At 31.2% G+C, this 25,102-nt stretch overlaps 1 protein-coding gene across 5 annotated transcripts; it reads right to left on the bottom strand.

Moving 5' to 3' along the window:
• Positions 1 to 377: 377 nt before the first annotated feature.
• Positions 378 to 24,784, bottom strand: LOC134699405 (uncharacterized). 5 transcript variants are annotated; one of them, XM_063561009.1, is made up of 19 exons: positions 24,641 to 24,784; positions 23,362 to 23,444; positions 22,505 to 22,638; positions 20,679 to 21,480; positions 19,819 to 20,073; positions 19,028 to 19,190; positions 18,205 to 18,252; positions 17,784 to 17,828; positions 17,186 to 17,236; positions 15,858 to 15,902; positions 14,014 to 14,058; positions 11,543 to 11,752; positions 11,012 to 11,101; positions 10,127 to 10,177; positions 8,247 to 8,306; positions 7,948 to 8,004; positions 7,309 to 7,368; positions 5,563 to 6,075; positions 378 to 2,966 (listed from the first exon to the last, which is right to left on the bottom strand). In XM_063561009.1, the coding sequence occupies exons 3-19, from the start codon at positions 22,567 to 22,569 to the stop codon at positions 2,797 to 2,799; spliced, it is 2,730 nt and encodes a 909-aa protein (XP_063417079.1). In that variant the 5' UTR covers positions 22,570 to 22,638; positions 23,362 to 23,444; positions 24,641 to 24,784; the 3' UTR covers positions 378 to 2,796. The 5 variants fall into 5 exon arrangements, with proteins under 5 accessions (XP_063417079.1, XP_063417075.1, XP_063417077.1 ...); XM_063561005.1 differs by having other exon boundaries at positions 24,551 to 24,676; XM_063561007.1 differs by having other exon boundaries at positions 11,543 to 11,725; positions 24,551 to 24,676.
• Positions 24,785 to 25,102: the final 318 nt, after the last annotated feature.

Genomic DNA, 25,102 nt, shown 5'->3' with positions numbered 1-25,102 from the left:
GTTATTCCATGTCTATGGTTAATGACTTTGTAAGGAGGAAAATAAGAAATAAAACTGTTACTTTGAGAAACTTTAAAATACCCCAACAGTTTTTGTTTGCAGCCTTGATTTGTTTTCTTTTTATCAAATTATGACTGTTGAACATTGGTTGCCTATATTTGGAAATTTATTAAAAAATTAAAAAACACATTCCCATGAAATATTAAATAATCAATAGACCTTGAGACCTTAAATGCTACAATATTTTGAATGTTCATTCAAAATATGGCCTCTTCAAATCTTTTTTTTTCTGCTTATTATTTTTCAGTATGTTTCGTCTATGAATAAATCAACAACTACTAGTAACTAATATATGATTAAAATAAAAACAAATAATATTCAATTGTGTACTAATCATTTATTAGCATAATAAACAAATAACAATGTGAAAGATGTAATACTATGGAATAACAGAATAACATTATCCAGGTCTGCCACCTGTTAATTGTTGTTGTCCTACTGGTAAATTACGGAAAGGGCTATTTGTAATAGGACCATGGTAAGGTGTTGCATAGGTACATTCTGAAAGTTGATTAAGTCTTTCATGTCTATATTCAGTGCATCTCAAACAAATGCAAACTGGTAAAATGTGCACCAAATAATGAGCATGACAGGTTTTAAGTTCGTGCAATAACCTCATAAAATCTTCTGCACTTATATGTCCCTGTGAATTTACTCCATGTAAATTAAGTAAATAAAACTCATTAATGACAGAACGATACATTGGTTTGATATAAAGTGAATGAATGGCAACAGCATTTTTTGCTCTGATTTTTCGTGGCAGAAGCAGTTTAACAAAGTCTGTTTCAAGTTTGAACTTTTCAATCAGTGGAACAAGATGACCTGTTTTGCCCTCTCTACATCTTTTTACTTCATTATTGTCATTTAATAATTGTTTAAATAAAAAGCCTAATGTAAAATTGTGATTATACTCTGATAAAATAATTTCTATTTCTACAATATCATTTTCATTTTGCATTTGCATATAATTATTAACAACATCTAATAAAAACTCACTCCTTTTTAGTGCTAAATTAACTTTGGCCTGGGGCGCAATGGTAACCACACTGGGTTCACCATCATGACCAAAGTTTAAATGAAGAATTAGCTTATTCATGATAGAATTGCGATATCCTTTTTCCTTTTTTCCCAACTATTTAATTATAGTTCCCTATTAAGAATTATATTCTTACCCACCCCAAAAAGGAAAAAGGATAAAAGCAGATATGTTTTCAAGATGCTTCTACACCATAGCAAACCTTCAGACAATCATGTGGATATTGTTTTCAAAACACTCTTTGAATGTCCAAACATTTGGTCTTTACCCTTAAGGGTTAATCAATAATCAACAAGAGACGATTTGGAGCATAACCTCTTCATCCTGGCTGAACGCTAACAGTATGAAGATCGTTACACACCAATATTTGTCTTTTATTCAATTCAATAATTTGACAACTTGTATATCCGAGCAGAATGATTAGGTAAAAAGATTATCTCTATATACATTATGGTACATATTATGCAAAGAAAAAGAAAATTAAAGATGCATGATGCATGAATATTTTTACATTTATGTTGCACAAGATTATCCACAAATTCTGAAGGTTCACAAAAAAGCTGATAATGTAACAGAATAAATAAAGACACACAATTTATTAAAAAAAAACTTAACATATTGTTTAAGAAGATTGTTTAAGCAAACAAGAACAATAAAATATTAAAGTCACAAGATAGACTTTATTTATCTATCATTATCCTCGAATCATAACAAAAATTAACTGTGAGATTCCATCTCTATCAATGAATCTAGAATGCACTTCCTTTTTTTATAACTATAATAACTCAATCCAATTGGAGCATAACCGCTTCATCCTGGCTGAACGCTAACAGTATGAAGATCGTTACACACCAATATTTGTCTTTTATTCAATTCAATAATTGGACAACTTGTATATCCGAGCAGCATGATTAAGTAAAAGTATTATATCTATATATAGTATAATGTAAAAAATCAAGTTCATATTTGACTTGAACTTCTTTATATATATAATAATAATTTCTTGCTGAAAAGATCGGGCTTTAGCAAAACTTTACAGAATTTGAACTTTTTTCTCAAGTTTCTTGGCCAATATACTAGATATAGGAGGGTAAATATTACACAGTGATAAAAACAATACTTATAGTTATGACTTTTTTGTGCATAAATGAATACACATGACCTTAATGGAAAGAACTGTGCAATACACTCTTTTGTTTGTATTGCAGACTCATTTACTTGATGGAAAAAAAATTTAACATTAAAAATATTAGTGTAGAAAATTTGCAGACATGACATACATTAACACTATTGAAAAACTTTAGATAAATAATCGCAAGTTCCACAGAATTAATACACAACAATGTGTTCTCTTTCCTGATTTCTATTATTTGCCTAGCATTTGGTCATACTTATATTTAAGTTGCTACTTGTACATAAAACAAGTTTTGCTGTCATAGAACTGCATGACTAAGCTAAAGGTCAAGATTTTCTTCGAAGGGATTTTGTTATATTTTAATATATTAACACTTTTTTCCTTATTCTATTACTGATTTTCATAAATTAGACAAAAAAATATTAACAACTTTTTGAAATATCATAGTTTTATCATAAAAGTAGACATCCATTCAACTTATTTGAAATATGACACAAAGTATCCTGAATTTGTTGTTTCATATCAGATGAACTTATTTAAAACTTAACATATTACATATATTATTTTACAAGTTCTTTAGACATATCTTTCTTCTTTTTCTTTTTTTCTCTGTCTTATCAACATATGTTTTCAAGTTTTTAATAGTACCAATATCAGTCAGTCTTACTGTGCACTTCTTTGATTCTGTTGCATCCACTTTTTCATTTTTTGAAGAACAACTTGTTCGTTTTCTTCCTAAAAAGATAAATTTATTATATTAGCAAAAAAACTTTTATATTGCTTAAATCACATGACATATCAGGAACAGATAACTTTTCTTACTTTGTAAATACTTGGAAACTATATCATAATATTCAGATCAACTTATGCTTAGATTATCCAAGTACAGTTCAAAACAACAACTTGTTTTAATGAAACAAATATATTGTCCAAGGCATATAAAATATATTTTGGATCTTTCACTTTGATCTGCATAAGGATGACAAAAACACAAATTCAGTCATTCAAACTGACAAAAGATTATTTCTGATTACCTTAAAAAAACAGACAGCATTCCAATACCTTAGAAGAGATAGACAAGGTGTCATCACAATGTGTCTGCTGTCTCTTACATTTGTATAAATGAATTATGGTCAACTATGCCCTTCAGTCCCTGGCATTATTTTGTGTATGTTGTTTCTTTCAGTATAATAAAAGTCTTACTGAATTGATATTTGTAGAAAAATAAGTTTATTGTCCTCTCAGATACAACTATTACCCTCAGATTTATCTCAGGGTACAACAATTTTCTATTCCCCTAATACCTTGTTAGGGGAATCCCAATCCTCACCTTACCTGGGACACTAATTTGTTTAGTTCTTTTATATGTTTTGGATAATAATAGTGTGGCGTCAATTTTCACTGCACTAGTACACATTTTTTATTAGTTGCCAGCTAAAGGTGTTGGATTTTCTCTCTGTGTTGAAGACCCAAACGGGGTCTTCAGATGTTTCTGCTCTTTGGTTGGATTATTGCTTTTTTACACATTCCCAATTTCCATTCTCAATTTTGTCATTATTTCAACTTCTTTAAATTTTGCATTATGAAACTGAAATTTGTTTTCACACACCTTAAATCTGTTTTATCAGTTATCATTCATTTCAAAAATAACTATCAAAATAGCAGCAAAGCAACTGAGAAAGATTGTTGCATAAGGAAACTAAACTACCACATTCATAAAACATCTGCCCTATGGTAAAGTAAATATCAGTGAGATGCAAACAATCTCTATTGGGTCTATTGTATTATATACTAAGAGATATTATAAAACCTTCAGCCTTACACAATCTTCCAATTTTAAGTATATGGTGGCAATCTCAAAAATTGGTAGAGAAGCCACAGTCACCAATACAACCTTTGACTGATTTGATATTGTAACAAGGGCTCTCAAGAGCCTGAATCGCTCACCTTAATTTTTTTGGTTAAATCTCTCATCAATGATTATTTTGGCTTTTCAATTTATTTAAATGTTCTTTGAATCGTCCTATTTTCTTCAAAAGCAAAAAAAATATCATGTTCTCCTATGTTCTATTTTAGCCATAGGAGCTATGTTTCTTGACATACAAGGAAATGAAATATAAAATTTATACTAAATACTCTGAAACTCATTTAGCCTAAGTTTGGCTGAAATTTATACAGCAGTTTCAAAGGAGAAGATTTTTTAAAGTAAGTCAACATGATGAACAAATTGTGAAAAAAGTCTTTAAAGGGCAATAACTCCTTAAGGAGTCAATTGACAATTTTGGTCAAATTGACTTATTTGTAGATCTTACTTTGCTTAACATTTTTGCTGTTTAAAGTTTATCTGTATCTATAATAATATTCAAGATAATAACCAAAAACTGCAAAAGTTCTTTAAAATCATCAATTCAGGGGCATTATACCTGAAAAACCAGTTACCCAATTCAGCTAAAAATTTCAGGACAGGTAGACCTTGACCTAATAAATACTTTAACTTCTTGTCTTATTTGCACTAAATGCTGAAGTTTTTGAGATGTAAGCCAAAAACTGCATTTTACCCTGTGTTCTATTTTTAGCCATGATGGCCAAGTTTTTTGACGAAATAGAAAATAAAACACAAACTTTTTTTTATACACCCTATTGATCATTCAGTTGAAGTTTGGTTGAATTTGGTTGATTAGTTTTAGAGGAGAAGATTTTTTAAAGTGAGAAAATATGATGAACAAATTGTGAAAAATTGTCATTAAAGGACAAAAACCCCTTAAGGGGTCAATTGACAATTTTGGTCAAATTAACTTATTTGTAGATCTTACTTTGCTGATCATTTTTGCTGTTTACAGTTTATCTTTATCTATAATAATATTCAAGATAATAACCAAAAACTGCAAAATTTTCTTAAAATTACCAATTAAGTGGCAGCAACCCAACAATGGGTTGTTTGATTCATCTGAAAATTTCAGGGCTGATAGAAATTGACCTAACAAACATTTTTACCCCTGTCCAGTTTGCTCTAAATGCTTTTATTTTTAAGATATAAGCCAAAACCTGCATTTGACCCCCATGTTCTATTTTTGGCAATGGCGACCATGTTTGTTGATAGATCAAAACTTCAGATACAATTAATAAACTAGATACCCTAAGGAAAATTCAATTAAAAGTTTGGAAGTATTTGGCCTAGTAGTTTCAGAGGAGAAGATTCTTGAAATAATTTACGACCACAGACAACAGACAACAGACGACGGACGACGACGGACGACTACGGACGCCAAGTGATGGCATAAGCTCACTTGGCCCTTCAGGCCAGGTGAGCTAAAAACTTCAGAATATTTACCATTTTCAGTAGTTTCACCAATCTTTCCACCTTGTCCAGAAGTTTCACCTATCTTTTCACTATCTCCAGTTATTTCACTAATCTTTTCACATTGTCCAGTAGTTTCACTAATCTTTTCGCCTTGTCCAGTAGTTTCACTATTTTTTTCATTTTGTCCAGTAGTTTCACTAATCTTTTCACCTTGTCCAGTAGTTTCACTAATCTTTTCACCTTGTCCAGTAGTTTCACTAATCTTTTCATTTTGTCTAGTAGTTTCACTAATCTTTTCACCATGTCCAGTAGTTTCACTAATCTTTTCACCATGTCCAGTAGTTTCACTAATCTTTTCACCTTGTCCAGTAGTTTCACTTATCTTTTCATTTTGTCCAGTAGTTTCACTAATCTTTTCACCTTGTCCAGTAGTTTCACTAATCTTTTCACCTTGTCCAGTAGTTTCACTTATCTTTTCACCGTCTCCAGTAATTTCACTGGTCTTTTCTAAAATTGGGCACACATCTATAGCATCATTTAAATCTGAAAAAGTAAAAATTGCATATGGTTAATTATCTTTTTTTAGATGATGACATTCCTTTTCACCATCATATGGTGTTTATATTTCAACTTTTACAATTTCGCTTGTGTATGTAACAATGTACTAGATTTTAGCGATAGAAATCTATGTATTGCTGAAAAATAATTACACAAGGATTTTAGATATCATAAACTAGTCAAAACATTTACTAAATCTTATCATCAGTACAAGGTCATCATTCATAAATAGAAATCAGCATGCAGACTTCCTATACTTTCTAGTGTTTCAAATCCAATACGGTTAAATTATTTACAAACGCAAAAAATGTCAGCTTTCAACTCAAAATCTTTAAAAAGACCTATTAAAAAAGGGATATATTTACGATTCTGTTTTCATGTTATTAAAGATGGCAAATTTTAGCTTTAATATTGATTCACTAATGGGGTCATTGCAAGAGACAGGGTTATGTACTTCTGTAATGATACTTAATCACTAACAGGAGGAATTGAGATTGATATTCATATGATGAAGACATTAACTTTCAGTCAGTTTAATCCAAGTTTTGAGCTGGCCTGTCAGTAAATGCTAGTATTACTTTGTTAATTTATGTACCATTGTCATTTTTTTTAGTTTCTTTTGTTACCTATATTTCTTTCACTGTGCATAATGCTGTGTGTTTGTATTTTCTGTATTGGCAAGAGGCATAGGGGATATCTCAAAATAACATGTTTAACCAATCCCATTTTTTCACCTGTCCTAAGTTAGAAGCCTCTGGCCTTTGTCATCTTGATTGATTTTTAAGTTTAGTTCATTAATATATTTCAGAGTTTAGATTGACATCAGTTATCACTAGACTAGTTCACATTTATGTTTAGGGCCCAGCTGTATTGAAGATCAATTGTGGCCTTTGGCTGTTTTCTGCTCTTCGGTCATGTTTTGTCTGTTTGACACATTTCCTATTTCCATTCTCAATTTTACTTTGAATAAAATAACAATCTTAACCAATTGTTCAGAGACTTATATAGGTCTTTACATTCTTAATTACAAGTGGTATTAGTTGAAACGAAACATAAAAAAGGTGAAAAGTAGACAATGAAGGTGTCAAAAAACAGTTAATCTTACCCTGATACTGAAAATATATGGTTTCTATGTATTTTCATTAAAAGCCCAGAAAAAAAATTGTCACATTGATTTAATCCAGATGTTAAAAATGTCTAGTTAAAATTCATACTCACCATATGTTGGTTTTACTGGAGAACTTTCCGCACTTGGTAAAATATTCAAATTTCTTCTCCCTACAAAAATCATTATCCAATAAAGTCCTTCAAACACATGTATACAGACAGTATACTATATATTTTATTTTCAAAACTTTGCTCTGAATACTGTCAGTTGGTCATAAACAACCTTCTTTTCAAATTTCATAAAATTTCAAGAAGGTTTGACACAATGTTTGATTTCTCAAAAGACTGTAACCACAGATTGAACCTTAAAGAGGGGCGAAAGATTCCAGAGGGACAGTCAAACTCATAAATTGAAAATAAACTGACAATGCTATGGTTAAAAACAAAAATTACAAAAAGACAAACAATAGTACACAAGACACAACATTGAAAACTAAGCTTAGCAACACAAACCCCACCAAAAACTGAGGGTGATCTCATGTGCTCTGGAAGGGTAAGCAGATCCATATAACTGTTGACAACGAAGCCAATAAAGCATGTCTAGGATCACTTTGTTCTATAAACTAAACTTCAATCTAGTATCTGACATGCCTTATATAATTCCTTTTCTTTGAAGTAGGCTGGACACATAGTTATCTAGAACAACATAACACTGTATATATACATACTGAAATAAGAAAATATACCTACCATCTGTTGCTTTTAATGGAGATCTGTCACTTGTTGAGGAATTTTTTTCTGTTTTTCCTACAAATAGGTCATAACTTTAATCTTCATTACCTATAAATTATTAAGACAACTACAGAAAAAAATTAAGCTTCAGGTTTCCAAATGGTTTAACAATTCTTTGGTCTTAAGGACAGCCATTAAAATGGATATAAGAATACGTCATAGTTTCAACTTACATTGTCCCTATGAGTAAGGTGAGCTAAATATTGATTTTTCTAAAATAAAGTTAATTTGAATATAATATTTTTTTACTCACTCACCTTCCATTGCTTTTAGTGGAGAACTGTCTTCACTTGTGAAGGAATATACATTTCTTTTTCCTATAAAGTAATCAATTATTAAGGGTTAAATGCGACTGTGCTGAAGAATCTGACTAGTCACACCATTACATTAGGGGCTCAATTGTAATACAATATATTCTAAAAATAAGTATCTTATCACCAATTACTTCAGATGTAACTTGACTTAGCTAGCACATCTAATAACTGTAGCTCATTGTGACCCAAATATTCTAACACAAGTAAGATAAAATTAACCTTATCCACCAACAAATTAAACACATGACCTGCTAATGACTTGTTGATCCTTTTGAAAAGTATTGGTTTTATCAAATACTATGCTCATTCATGGTGCGCTTTTGTGTACAATACTGACTGTGTAAATATATTGCTAGAAATTTAGAAAGCAAAACTTTATCCCATATTTTACTAAGCATAACCCACTCATTATTCAAAGTAGTTGACAACATGAAAATGCGCTCGAACTAGATGAATGGGTTTTATTTCGCTGTTCTGGAGAAATAAGTAATAAAAACATTGAAGTTCAAACATCAAACTGAAATATTCAAAGTATCTGCAAACAGGCAGTGGATGTCTGTCAGATACAATTATCAAAGAGCTGGGCCATGAGGGCATGATATACACCTCACCACCCTTTCAGCTCTTCATTGTCATTATGCTTTAATGAAATAATCCGCTAAAAATACTTTGAGCACTGCTTAAATAGACTTAAGCACCCAACATGGTAAATTGTGAGACATGAAAACACAGTGGTATCCATTTCATTTCAGAAATTTATATTGAAACAAGAATGTGTCCAAAGTACATGAATGCCCCACTCGCACTATCATTTTGCATGTTACATGGACCGTGAAATTTGGTAATAATCTAATTTGGCATTAAAATTAGAAAGATTATACTATAGGGAACAAATGTCATGTATGTACTAAGTTTCAAGTTGATTGGACTTCAGCTTCATCAAAAACTACCTTGACCAAAAAACTTTAACCTGAACAAACGGACCCACAGACAAACGGACTAACGGATGCACAGACCAGAAAACATAATGCCCCTATACTATCATAGGTGGGGCATAAAAAGGGTGGTTATACATGTAATCAAGTCACCAGGAAACCTGCTCAAAGTGTTTTGAATAAGAGTTAGAAAACTTGAAAATCCCTCCTATTTTATGAATAAAATCCCAATACTCCTTTTAAACATAAAATCAACAAAATTTCAAATAAGAAAAGGGAATGCAATTAAACAACTCACCAAAGTTAAGTTTACACATTTTTATTTATAGTGGATTGGGAATCAAGTTTTGCAACTTATATTAATTTCTTTCCACTTTGCGGGTACGAGTGCTGCTCTTTTTCGAAATCTCCAAGAGTGTCTTTTACATGCAAGAGCTATGGCTCTCTCTTAACACCGGTCAGCCATCTATTGTCCCCTTCCAACGGACTATCATCTTTTCCTCAAGACTATACTCGCGAATGGTGTCAAGGGAGAGCTGACAATTCAAGTCCTGAAATTTTCATCCCAACTGGGAATTGAACCAGGAAACTTTGTGATAGTAGTCCGATGCACTCACCACTACACCACCGCTCACTAAAGTTTCATGGAAATCCCTCAAAGCATTTTTAAGTTTTAATCAGAATTCTATCAAATTTTTATGAATAAATTCTCATAAATCAAAAACGTAAAATCAACAATATATAAAACTTGAGGCTCTCAAGAGCAGGTTTTTAATTACATATGATTGACACCAAATAAATGGCAATACCCAAAATGACCTTTCAACCAACAAAGGACAGTTAAGTATTTGAATTTTCCTTTTTTTTCTTCTTGAAAGAATTAATTACCTGAATCAATCTGGACTGATTTCTTTTTTAAACACTTTTTAAATATTCTTCCTACAATAAATTTATAAACTGTTTGATCCTGAATTAATAAAGTTTACAAAGTGAAATTTTTAAATATTTTTTTTTAATGCTACAAATGTTGTTAACAAGAATCATACATGAATTTGCAATTTATATCATATATAATAACTATTGTTGACCATCAAAACTGGTTCACGGATTCAGACAAAGCCAAAGCTTGGTCATATTTCAAACACAATGACATTCTTTAAATGGAATTAGAATATACTAATTGTCTTAGTAACATGCTAAATCATGGTTCACTATCTCAACCATGATATTTGCTCAAATTATACTTCTTTTCCCACTTCACAATGATGCTTAATCAATAGCTTGCTTTATTAATTGTGACTTTTTTTTAGTAATGCCTTGAAGAGAAAGAACAATTGAAATCAATAGCAATTGTTTCACTTTCCCATCTGTATTAAAGTTATGTGTTATTAAGCAGAAATATCAGCAGGGTTACAAACGAAAAATATCTTTCTTTTTTCATTGGCAAAATAGCCCTTCAGAACATGCTATATCTAATCAGAATGAGATAACTCGTATGGTTGTTTTTATAGTCATGTCACTGATTTGATAAAAAGGTTTTTTTTTGGTTCTTGACAAATAGAATACCAATATTTTTATTGTTGAGGTCTCTTATACTTTGAATACTCAAGAAGGCAAAGGTTTTTCTTATTGTATTATTGTTGAAGACCGTACAATGGTCTGTTTGTTAAAAACTTGTTTAATGGGCTTTTCTGAATGGTTGTCTCATTGACTATAACACATCATGTCCTTATATTTATATTTCTTTTCAAAATGATTTTTTTAATGACCAACCTTTAGCTGATCCTATTAAAGCTTTGCCTTTTCTTGTCCGAGATGGAGAAATCATATCATATTTCTTCTGAGTGTTAACAATATACATATCTAAAACATAAAAAAGTAATGAAAATAATCTAATTGAAGGTTCTTTTTAAAATTAACACTATAGTATAAAATCATTTAAAAAAAAAACTAGTCATTCAAATAAGTTTTGAAACTGTGAATATCTGCATCATGCTCTGATATTTGCTATTAAATGTTTTTCCTATGAAAATCAATGCTTCCTTTTCACATGTGACATGATATTCTCAAGAGCTAAACATGCTTAAGTAAAGGAGATCCCAGAAACATAGGTCTGTTTAATATCTTGGTTGATATTATTTTGAATTTTTTTCCTATGTTCTTTGCTTTATGGTGGTTTTTTTACTACCTTTCTGTACCTTTCAATATATTTTCAACCATTTAGATTAAACCTTTTATATCATTTGAAAAATCAGTTCCAAGGGAATGTGTCAATGCCATATTATAGATATTCAGACTGATTACCTTCTAATACTTTGAGAGTATTTAAAACAAGCTGCCATGCATCTGTACTAAAGTATGGCTCTGCTGCAGTTTGTGTTTCTGGACACAACAACACATCAGTATAACTGATCAACTGTTCTGGCTTTGCCTCCACTTCTTCCTCTTCAATTAAGGACATTCCTGATTCTGCTCTTAAAACAGCATCTGAATCAGCCATGTGATGTAAAAACCCTTGAACAATATCATTCAAGTTTATAGGTGAACATTTATGAAACTGTCATTTCAAATTATTCATTTACAATGTAGAAAAGAGTAGCCTTCCATAGTATGTTTTACTTCTAGGCATCTATACACAACACTTACTTATTCAAGAGAAAAGTGTGGTAATACCAAGTTTTCCAAATAAATAGTTATAAATGTTGATATGACATTAAAAGTAATCCAAATGTTGAAACTAATGTAGCAATACTTCTGCAAAATATTTAAAGTCAATGAACCATGACCAAAAGTGCAATATGCCATTTCATCTCAGTGAAGATGAGATAACCCAAAGTTAAAACAAGTGAAACTGTGAGCTACTGGAAAATCTTAATAGTGTAAAAATATGTAAGTGTTCAGTGAACAGGAAGTTGTTGAGTGATAAATTTGAAAACGCAGCACACGGTAAAGCTGACTCATATCAACCAAATTTCAGAAATCCTTGCAGTTGTAAAGCAGTTCCTTAGAAAATTCAAGGAAAAAATATTCATGGGAATGACCGACAGACAGAGAGAGGGAAAAACAAATTGAAAACAAAATGTATCCCTTAACTTTTTTAAAGCAGGAGTATAACAACTGCGTACTAAAATCTTGACATAAGTGGTTCCCAGAAAACTTGACTAATAAAAGAAATCAAAAATATTTCAAAACATGTCAAGTAAGTTTTTATGTGTTAAAAGTATTTTCACTTCAATCGCGTAGTGGAATTAACTATTTGTGGATTCTTATAAGTTCTATATAACTTTTGGACTATTTTAAATCTTGGTCGATTTCTGAAACTTTATTCTTGCATACTTTTGATTTTTTAACCCTGTATGCTAACATTGCATATGTGAAATTTTAAAATTGTTTGTATGTACATTGAAGACAAACATATGTGACGTATGAAATTTTCTGCATCAGACATGCAAATCAATGAATGTGTTTGTAGATAGATGTTTTTGTGTTCTGTTAAATTGTTCAGTTTAAAATGGTTACATGAGGATGACTGCTGTACCCATATTTTGACTATTTTATTGATTGTGTGTCTGTTTAGTTAACGCATCATTGTAAATATAACGGAATTTGATGAGACTGTCATCAAAGTGAGGGGTAGCACTTTAAAACCAGGTTTAATCCACGATTTTCTCCATTTAAAAATGTCTGTACCAAGTCAGGAATATGACAGTTCTTGTCCATTCGCTTTTGATGCGTTTTGTTACAGTAAAACCTGTATAAACCGGCCGGCTACGGGACTATGAAAAAGGGCCGGTTTGGACAGTGAGCTGGTTTATTCAGGTTTCCGTTTTGACCAAAAGATAATGACTTGTGACGTCCGACATTTTGCAAGTAAAAGTTCTCTCTGATTGTAAATTATATCTGATAAATTAAAATACTTTCACTTCGTTTTTCATTGTTTGCATTTGCATCATAATGCTCGCGTTGTTTGGATTGTAAGACAAGAGTTTCGATTTATTCCCATGATCAATAATTTGAAATGTTGAAATGGCTGATTAAAAAGCCAGAATATTATCAAACGTAATTTCATCACTTTCGAAACGTTGTCGTACAGTGTACAATATCCATTGATTGTTGTCATCCGGGTGTTTTTCATTATCAAGGTCATTTGTTTAGCGGTTCACAACAGGGAACCCAGGATTTCGAAATCACCATTTTTTTATACTCCGCGATTTTAATTTGTTTATCCAAGTTAAAACGGAAGTTCAATCCGAGATATATTCGGTGTGTCTTTTAATTGACACGTTTATAATGTTTTAATTAATAATACAGCTCACTACTATACGATTGTAGGTTCACAGTTTGACACCTGATTAATTGATTATCAAATATGTTTTGATTGCATATCGATCATTGAAATTAATTAGACAAACCGGTATTGACAGGTAATAATTAATGTAATTAAAAGTATTGGGACTTCATAATTAGACCGGAATTCGGAATACACAGGGTCCGGTTTACATAGGGTATTTTCACAAAGAGTTTGAATGGAAAAATATGGGACTTTCATTTTCGGGCCAGAATGGACAGGAAACCGGTTTATTCAGGGTCCGATTTAATCAGGTTTGACTATATTTGATTTTGCCATGTGATTATGGACTTTCCGAATTGATCTTCCTCTCAGTTCAGTATTTTTGTGATTTTACTTTTTACACACAATTGAAAAGAAAGCCATGGTTGTGTAACTGTAATATTTTTAAAAGTGAATCTTGCAAGAATAATTTTACAAAACTTACCACTTAGTTTCATTGAAAATGATATACCCAGGGAACTTTTGCTACCTGCAATTACAGAACTGTGTATAATAATAGGGATAATATTGTAAGCCTGTCATAAGGAAATGTTTCTCCATAAAAAATAATAATAACATTGCATCTTGTCTGTCTGCAGAGTTTTAGATACAGCAAATTTGATGGACAGCATCACTACTTATTAATTAAAATCACTGTACCATGACTAAGGACAGAGCCATAAAATAGTCATCATTTTGATATGTACTGATAGCAGTGGCAGATCCAGAAATTTGTGTAAGGGGGCCTGCTGACTGACCTAAAAAGGAAGGGGGGCTCCAGTCATGATCCAGTAATGGATCTGCCTATGCATAGTAATAGATGTACCACATAAAACTATGCAAAATATCATTTATTTTATCAGTAGTTCCTATCAAACTGACTTAACAAGAAAACTTAACATTCAAAAGCAGCAGGGCCTCTAAAAAAATTGCAAAACTGATATTTTCTGACAGACATGTAACTTTATACAAAGTATCATTGATCTTTCACAAGAAGATCCTGTCAAACTGACTAAAGCAGAAAACTTGACACTGAAAATTTATACTTAATTCAAAGTCACTTAACAAGAACCTTCAATTGATGGCATGGCCTTGAAATAATCTTCAATCTGATGTGTACTAATAGTCATGCAAATTCAAAAAAAAATCATTGATGTATCTAAAGTTACTGTTATCAAAATGACTATAAGACAGAAAACTTTACAATGACCTAAGGGCAGGGCCTGGAATAGTGTACTGCTATGTACTGGTAGTAATACAACTATAGATAATAACATCGATCTTTCAGAAGAAGTTCCTTTCAAGCTTACTTAAGCAAAAAACTATAACTGAAAATTTCGCATTAATTGAAAGTCTTTTTTCTTCAAAATACAACAATAGACTCCTATAGAAAGAGAGAGAAAAACAGAGCTCACAACCTTTTAAATTAATTAATTCAACTTTATATACAATAACTGTACTTAATGAGAAGCAGTTCTTATCTTACTAACTTTGTTTCAGATGCGACAATTATCATAATCACTAAAAATAAAGTGTTCCTAAAAAGTGATGACTAAGTAAAAATAAAATATAGGGTTTTAAAATCCCATTTATCAAAAAAGAAATTGTTACTCTGTTTTTAATATTTGAAAATTTAAAAATTAGAACATTTCAAACATGCATGTAAACTTGATCACAGACAAAAAGATTATATTTGATATTGGGAACTCTAAATTAATGCTAATATACTGGGCACGAAAAATAGAAGGCTTTCCTGGAACAAAACAGTTTTCTTCATGAAGTATTTCAATTTACGTGGCCAGGCATGTTGAAAAAAAGGAGTGAAATATAAAATAGCAGACTTAAAAAAATTGCAAACTGTTTTGAAATGTGTTAATACTGAAAAAAAAATTCTGAAGGGTGTAAAGAGGAGTACAGGTAGAATACACAATAACAGTATATAAATATTAAAACATTAAAACATTAAAACAAAAAGTTGTCCTTGATTACTGTTTATAACCTACGACATCCTTGTACTCAGTCGATTAAGAGCAAGGTTAAGAAGTTACATCAAATATTTAATTGGTGTGGTTTGAGGGGAAATTTTACTATTTACCAATGAGTTTGTCGTGTAAAGAGAATATAAAGCAGTATATTTCCCCTAAGAATTGTACAGATTTAATGTTTGATGTTACTTCTTTACTTTTATCTTAATTGACCCAGTACTTGGATGTCGTAGGTAACCTGTCGAACAATAATATAAACCAGTCACAAGTCGGTAATATGAAAATAGTATATTGTCTTACATACCATTAGATGAAAAACTTGTAGTTCCCGGAAACGAAGTTGTAGCTGCTAAAATAGAACATATTTCAGTATATAAACATGTCTATAACTGTTCCAGACCGTATGAGTATTTGGACCGTATGCGTACTTTTTCAAAATACTCATACGGTCTGACTAATATTAAAAAGTTGGTCAAGTTTATTAGATACAAATGCATATAGCAGATCAACGTAACTTAACTATCAAATTAATATTAAAGTTCAATTGTAATTGAAACAAAAAATTTGTATTTTAACTATTTTTTAATTCACGTTAATTAAATATGTTAATATCTTGTATTAAGCATGGCGATCAGTAATACATTAATTGCATTATGAATTGAAGATCTCGGAAGTAAACATAAAGCGTTTTAGAATATTTAGCAACTTTACCAAAAATGCAAATGCAAAAGAACATGACTGAACTGGATACATGAAAATGCTAAAAATATTACGTTACTTGAATTGTGTCACCTTGGGCGATCGTACCAAAATAGGATACAATTAAACAAATACCTAATTTAAATTGTTTGTTTGTTCATTTTATCTATCTAATTGTAATAAATTATCAAAACAAATTTGTAAAACTAAAAATAAAGATTGTTTCAATGATATCCATATGATCAAATAACATGTATGGTCATCTCTTACTAGACCGTATGAGTATATGTATACGGTCTGGACCGTAGGCGTACGGTCCACATACTCATATGATCTGGAACATAACCACCAACTGACAAATCATTTTTATAGTTCATTTTTATGTTGCACTGTTACACCACTGTCCCCGGTTAGGGGGAGGAATGGGATCGGACTAACATATTAAACCCCACCACATTCTGTTCCATGTTTTTTACATTAATTAGGCAGTTAGTATTCTAGTTTTGATTATTTTACATTTGTAATTTTGTGATTTTTTTTTATAGCTTATTATACGATATACGGTTTGCTCATTGTTGAAGGCTGTACAGTGACATATAGCTGTTAATTTCTGTGTCATTTGGTTTCTTGAGGAGAATTGTCTCATTAGCCATCATACCACATCTTCTTTATTTTATAAATATACTGTTCAAAAGTTTCAAAGTAAATTTTAGAAGTACAATGTATTACAACTTGGGATGGCATCTACAGGGAAATAATATATGCGAACCCAAGAAAAATGCATATCATATATTGACTTACATTTAGTGATATACTCCTTAAATTGACTTACTGCAAATTTTCACAACTGTTGAAAAGCCAACGACAGATAACAATATCAGCATGTCATAGTTTGACTTCAGTGACATTTATTGTAAGTGAGACAAAACTTACCACATTCTGCTCCTGTCAAAAATTGATCTGTTGAATCATGTGAATCAAGGTCTGAAGAAAAGAAAAAAAACTATGTTTTTAAAATAACAAGTAAAAAGATATGCAAACAAACTTTTAAATTACTAAGGATTTCATTTTAATTAATGAGATTAATCATTTAGCAGCAATATATGATATGGCACATTTCTCCAATCAACAATTTTGGTGTGTTCAAATCTCTCTATTTCTTTAATATTCAATGAACAGTTAACATATTATTCTGTTAAGAAAGTGAATCCTCCCAATAGAGATCAATTTTACATATAATTAGGTAGCAATGAGAACAAACTTTTTTGAATACTGATGTGATTCTTTTCAACTGATTGTTAATGAGTTTGTTCTATCCTTTCAACGTTACACCAAGTTAGGAGGGTGTCAAGTGCTTACAAACATGTTAAACCCTGTCACATTGTTTAAGTGCCTCTCAGGAATTCAAGAGCCTGTAATCCAGTGAATTTCATTGGATGCCATCTACAAAAACTGGTGTTTTTTTTTCTTCTGTTTATTGCTATAACCCTTACTCTGGTTGCTTGTTATCTATTCTAATCACAAAATTTACCACTGCTTCTTTGAGATGAGAATCTATCCAAAAAATCTTGTTCATCTGAAAAGCACATTACATTTCTTTTAATTACTTATTGTTCATATACTCAAAATTAAAAATTAAATAAAAATGTTTCCATGCTCCCACTTATAATTACAGCAAACTCTGCAATTTAGTATTTACAATGGAACATAAACTTTGTCTGCATTTGGTTGAAGGAAACTTAAAAGTTAAAGAACTGAAATAACTTTTGGGACGGACAGACTAACAGAGGAACAATGGTAAATATAAAAGATCTATCAAATAATCATTATTCTCTTGTCTTTCCCTAAATCTTAGCTGAACAAAAATACAGACATCAGTATTATATCAGTTTTTAGGGTTAATATGGAATTGTAAGAAGAAAAAGATGATTTAAAATAATAATAAAACTTACCATCCAAATTTGGAGTTGAAGAAATAGGAAGCCTCTTGTCTTTTGATGCTGAAAAAAATAAGATAATGATAATCAATCAATTCCAATTAACTGTTAAAAGATGCCATAGATCAATATGTCAATGCTGAAGGCTATAGTTCTAAATATGTCAATATTTCTTTATGACACAGATCTATATGCCAATGCTCTATGTCATAGATCTATATGCCAATGCTCTATGTCATAGATATATATGCCAATGCTCTATGTCATAGATCTATATGCCAGTGCTCTATGCCATAGATCTATATGCCAATGCTCTATGTCATAGATCTATATGCCAATGCTCTATGTCATAGATCTATATGCCAATGTTTTAGGTCAGAGATTTATATTTCAATTTTTATTATAAAGAAATAATGACATGCAGCAGAAGAGATAACACAGGAAGTACAAAAAAAGCAGTACTAACACTAGAATAAAATTTGAATGGCCAATCATTTGATTGTCTTGCAGCAACCAGTAGCATGTATAAATACAGTGGACAAAATCAGATCTTTTACACTGCACGTGTTGTGTATTTAAATTGAAGAAAAGTATTATTCAACAAACCATTCTTATAGAAAAAAAATACAAAACTTTTGATTTTTTTTTTTTCAATGAATATGCAAAAAAGGAGACATATTTGGAGTTCGCCTGATTTTGGATTGAAAAATTGTACCATATTAAAGGACTTAATTGCCAAAGTTTTGTCCAGAAAATCAGTAGCATTTGGAAAGTGTTTAAAACTACTTATCATTAAAAAACAAAAACAAATATTTTAAAAAATAAAGAAAGAACTTACAAAACACCAGCCTTTCCATTTCTTTATCAGTTAAGCGAATCTGCTTGTTATTACAATCAGTGAAATGAAACCAGGTGTAATTCCCTGCAAGTTGTTTCTGTCCAACAAAACCCTGAGTACACTTTGTTTGGAACTTTATATTTAGTGTTACATCTTTCCTCAACTGAAAAAATTACAGACATAAACTAATAAAAATTAAATGTTTAACATAATTTTAATCTGTTGTTAGTATTCTATTTCAGGTTTAGGGGTCATTAACAATATACACACCAATAGATCATACTCAATTCAATTGCAAACTTTCCTTTTCTATGTAGCAAAAAGTAAAATCACAAAAATACTGAGCTCCCAGGAAAATTCAAAACAGAAAGTCCCCAATTAAATGGCAAAATCAAAAGCTCAAACACATAAAAATGTCATAATCCTGACTTGGTACAGGCCTTTACTTACGTAGAAAACATTCCAGCATGCATATGGAGCATATATCTCCTAGTTGATAAAATATTCCAGGGCTTGTTTTTCCTATCATGAGTTGCTGCACTATTTAACTGAGTTCAAAATGGTGAAGTTAGAATTATTCTGTTGTAAATTGTATGGATGCCCTCAAGAGTTAATTGACTGTTATTGAATTTTTGTTTCAGATGATGACAGATTTGTTCCAATTATTGTATTAATCCTAATCCTGTCCTTTTTACCCTAGAAATGTAGACTGCATGTACAGGTTTACTGAAATAATTTGTTATGCATAAACTATGCTGCATCTTACTACATTATAAAGTTTTAAAAAATACCTTTTTTGGCTTTGATTGCTTGCTTTGACACAAGTAGTTAAATTTCTGCCAATCTTTTCTTTGAAGGTTGCTACTTGAGAGATTGATGAGACAAAATAATGCATCTTCTTTCTTCAAACCCTTTATTCCATCAAATTTTGATGCCTGAACCTTTCCAGTGCTTTTTGAGCATATATTCTTATACAGTTCATAGCATTGATAGGAAAGTCCAGTTGCAAGGAACCTCAGCATGCTTTTGTTGTCTACTTCTTTTTTCTGTGAAAATACAGAACAGTCATTGTAGTTAATTACAAATGATTACATACATGTATATAATTTTTTCTCATGGCAGTTTCGTAAATTCATGCATGGAGAAGGCACTTCAGAATTTAAATATTGGTGAGTGTTTTCATACAGTTAAATGCTAAATCTTATAATATAAACATAAATTGTTTACTGACTAGGTTACATGTAATTTTAAATAGTAATATAAATTATCGACTCATGCTTTCTAAAATATGTTCTGGACATAAATTGTAACCTACAAAAATTTCAACTTGTGATACTTGTTTGAATTGGTGTTGTTTTTGATTGAAAATCTGATGACAGAGATATCATATTTGTCTTACCTGTATGTAGTATTGCATGCATTGAGTTGTTTTATGTTTAAAGTTTAAAACTTTGATTTGATTTGGCTTGATTTTAGACAATTTTTTTGATTTCTTATAAGGCAGATTACTTCAATTGTTAACACTTCCCCATCAACTTTGTTTTGTCAAATAGAGCATAAAGATTTTCTCCATGCAAATAAACCAGATCCATTCACATTTCTTACTTCAACTTTTAAAAGATCTATATAGATGCAATTAACTGTTACTTACACTTTGCAAGTTAAGTAGAGTGATAAATACATCCTTAAATTCTTTAGGAACTGTAGGTGGATCAGCGTGGGCTGGTGTACCTGTCATGGAATACAATCGACGCCTTAATACATCAACCTTCTGAAAATCAGAGAACTTCACAAACGATTCAGTATCCTCATTTCTGCTGATTCCAAGCAGAATTGCTTCATTTTCTGTTAAACCACAGTATACGAAAACTCCACGATGCCTGAACAGTTCGTCTTTTGTCTGTATGTATGCCTCTTTTTGTGCTTTAATACTGTGGTTCCCATCCACTATATATACCTCATATTTAGAAAAGTTTTCTTCTTTATAATCAACCTTATTTATGTCAATAAGGCCAATTATATTTGGAGCATTATCAACACTTACAGAATTTTTTTCAACCATTACTTTCGCTATTTTTTCAACAAAGTTTTCATCAGCTTCTCTGACTTTGAACCTTTCTGGTGGATCTTTTAAATTAAATATGTCTAGGAATTTGAGCCCAATTGCCTTTAAACTAATACTTTTCATTAACTGTCTTCTGTTCAACCTTGTGGACTCATCAGTTAAGCTTTCATCCTTTTTTTTTGATTCTTGAGAAAAATTGTCTACAGCATGTTGAACTTCCAAATGTTTTATACTGATAGCTCTTTCTGGTAAAATTTGTGACAGTTGTGTAACAAAGGGGTTGTCTTCATTTGAAAGGTTATCAATGTTCTGGACCGGCTCATTGTAATACTCATCCTCTCCTTCTGATTGCTCACCACTAGAAGAGGATTCTTGAACATATCTTTCCCTAAAACACACCCAGACATATATAGGAAACAAATAAGGCTGAAATACACCAAAAACATTGATAACTGCGAAACAGTGAAACCAGTAGGAAACTATGGAAAACATTTTTTGAACAATTTGATGGTTTAATAGACAAAATGAGAATATTCATATTGAATATGAATATATCATGCATGTTCAGCCTTTTAAAGTGCAAAAATCAAGCTTTTGGTTACCAGATGTAAATGACAAGGAAAAGTAACACCCTTCCACCAAATGGTTCATTTTTGTCAAGCTTAAGTGGTCAAGTGGTCTAGACCACTAGGCATAGACCATCGCAGTTTGGTGCCACGGTATCTCAGTAGCATGAATTGGAATCCCAGCCAGGGAAGAACAAAAATTGGCCTCCACTAATTTACAGATCTAACATTGTTGGGCTACTATTTAGACGAATACTATAAGCATGTTAGGCAAAAGTCATAAGCAATGAACCTCTGGTTTTTAATACATGCTTTACTAATAAAGATAAACACAATTCGACCAAAAAAAATTATAAGCATCGCCCTTTTTAAATAAACAAAGCCTTAAATATTATGTTTCTGATATTAGATTTGACAGACTTTATTGTTTCTAACATAAAACTTGATAGACTTTATTTTTTCTGACATATTATGATTTGACAGACTTTATTTTTTCCAACATAAGATTTGAAAGATAAATTGAGTTTGTTTAAGCAGTCAACATGAGCATGATCGCTTTTTTGAAAATTCTACACTGGATGCCACAGCTGGATATGGTAATCTATTAAATCTAGAATAGCATAGCAACTTTAATTGTGTTCTGGTTAGCAGTTGCAGTGTTACAGACAAGACATGATTTGTAACATGAACTTGGAAGCACAGATGGATGCTTGAAGCCCTTATAATTTGTTTCTTGTTAAAAGACTAAAAATTAGGAGTCAACTTCTTCATTGTCAAAGAATGGTGCGCACAACTATTTATTTTAAGAGATTATATATATATCAAAATAATAATAATTATAATAACCTGTCTTTTAAGAATTCTCCAGTGTCGAGCCAGAACTTCAGCAGTTTCTTTGTATCATTTATCATGAGACCAAACAAAGTTGTTCCTTTGAATTTCTTTTTATTAAGCTTTAATACTGATGTCCCAAAATTCACCTAAAATCATATTGTAAATGGCTAATTTAATCAGTTTACTGTTAATGCCTACTCATGAAAATAAATAACAGGATGTCAGATCACATGAGCCTGAATTTGCTCACCTGTTATTTCTATTACATCTTTCATCAATATAATAAAAATAAGAAGTTGTGGTATGATTGCCAATGAAATAAACTTCTACAAGAGACTAAATGACACAGCAATTAAAGGCTATATGTCACTGTACAGCCTTCAACTATGAGTAAAATAATGATAGCATAGTTTTACATATCCATAGAATATTGATACTTGTATATATGTTTAAATTTCCATCATATGTTTCTATCCATTACAGATTTTTGGTAAATCAAACTAAGAAATTAGCTTAAAATCATCTTTTAAAGGCAAAAACTCTAATATAAGGGTGAGTTTCAGTCATTTGACTTATATCTGTAGATCTGAGGTAGCAATACACAACTTTGCCGTACAGTCCTGAAATTAACACTTTAGCTCAATCTTTAAAAAAAAAAAAAGACTGATTTTCATAAAAAAAATAATCATAATGAATACTTGGCCTAGCAGATGTGCTTAAATAGTTATTTCTTAATTTGAGAAGCATTAAGACATGCACATTTTAATGGAGAATTATGTTTTTGAAAACAGTACATCATGATCATATTTCACGATGACAAATTAGTGAGTGGTTTTCTTTAAAATTTAAATTGTCAATATAAAATGTACCTGTATTTTCTTTATATCGTCTGTACATTCTGATATACATGTTATATGCTGTACATGTGTTTGTAAATTAGGAAGAGACTGATCTGAAATTTAAAATATATATGTGTTATAAATCAAAATAACATTATTTTTATTGACATGATAAGAAAACATTATTCTTTAAAAAAAAATACTTTTAACACTGTTATATATTACATGTATATATAGATTCTACCACTGCATCGAGTGTAATACGATATTTAAACACTCGAGACAGTTAAATTTTCAAATTTAAAACGCGAGGTAATACGAGATTTTGTGCCAATGGTGGTGGAATCTGTTTCTCTAATGATTTTCTAACATTATGCAGGTAAACTTATTCCTTGTTTTCGAATGATCTACAAAAAGATGTGTTCTTTCTTTGTGACGTCATCAGGCATGGTTGCCTTTTTTCATGACATCACAATAGGAATTTCAGAGGAAAGCAAGAAATTTCGACGTCCTACATGTCATAATTGGATTTTAACCATGTTAACCAATGAAGTTCTAAGATCAAACAAACCACATGTTGATTAAATTCTTTTTATACAATGGGTGCAGAAAGGGGTAAATTTACAAAGAATTAGAGAAAAAAGGTTATCAATTCAAGACAATGATTAGATCATTGAATAATGTCTTATTGGTATAATATTGATTTTGTTATCAGTAAATTAAAAGGAGACTAAATATTATTGTTGTAAACATATATACATTCATAGATCTACAATCTGTTCATACCTGTATTTTGCTCAGTATTGTGGCATTGCACAAGGTCATGTTTTTCTTTGTCACTGTTTATTACCTCTTTACACTAAATCCATTGGATGTTGGAAATTGTACTTAACTGCAATATGTTTACAGTGGCAGATTCAGGGGAGGGGGTTCTTGGGGTTGGAACCCCCTTTTCGACGATCAATGCCTGATTTGAACATGTTGAATGGGGACATGTGGTTGAAACCCCACCCCCCTTTTTAAATAGCTGGATCCGCCCCTCATGGTCCTGGTCTCTGTTCTGCCTTCTATATAGTAAACGGCAATTCATTTAAATAATCTCCAGAAATACAGAATAGAAGTCCAAAGATTATCAACGGGGAATGTGTCAAGGAGAGTCCGAGACAACCCCACCAGGATTCGGGGCAAAAAACGGAAGATTGACCTGAGTAACACTTACAGTACAAGCTTGTGTTAACATATTTAAAACATAAATTAGCACAAATATAGTACAAAGACAGTGACATGTCGTCTTTTGAAGATGAAATACATTTAGATTTCACCGAGCAAAGAGCATCTGTAGTTATAGTCCAAATAATTATGACGTCTGGGACGGCTATTTTATTTTTTTTACTGGGACGCCTTCCTACGTTGTAGGAAGTCGTCTCAAAAAAAATTAAAATAGCCTAAGCCCTTGCCAGACGTCATAATTATTTGGACTACGGTAGTTATAGAACACTATAAAATTCGGGGGAGAGAAACCAACTTTCTGATCCTTTTTGTATACTATGTTTACTCGCCCCACAACGATTCGCCCCACTTTTTCACCAATTCGCCCACATTCTAAAAGGCACCCGGCACCAAAAACTTATGAAAAGAATTAAAATACCGCTGAATAATGGTCTGCGATTTCATCCCACCTAGTATGAAAAATACTGAAGAAATAGACGATGAACTTAAATTTATGATCTTAAACATGCCCCACTTTAAATATCAGTGAATAAAAAAAAAA

This window comes from Mytilus trossulus, unplaced genomic scaffold (genome assembly GCF_036588685.1).
Source record: "Mytilus trossulus isolate FHL-02 unplaced genomic scaffold, PNRI_Mtr1.1.1.hap1 h1tg000062l___fragment_2___debris__unscaffolded, whole genome shotgun sequence".
Classification (NCBI taxonomy): domain Eukaryota; kingdom Metazoa; phylum Mollusca; class Bivalvia; order Mytilida; family Mytilidae; genus Mytilus; species Mytilus trossulus.
This window is presented reverse-complemented; position numbering and strand designations above follow the sequence as displayed.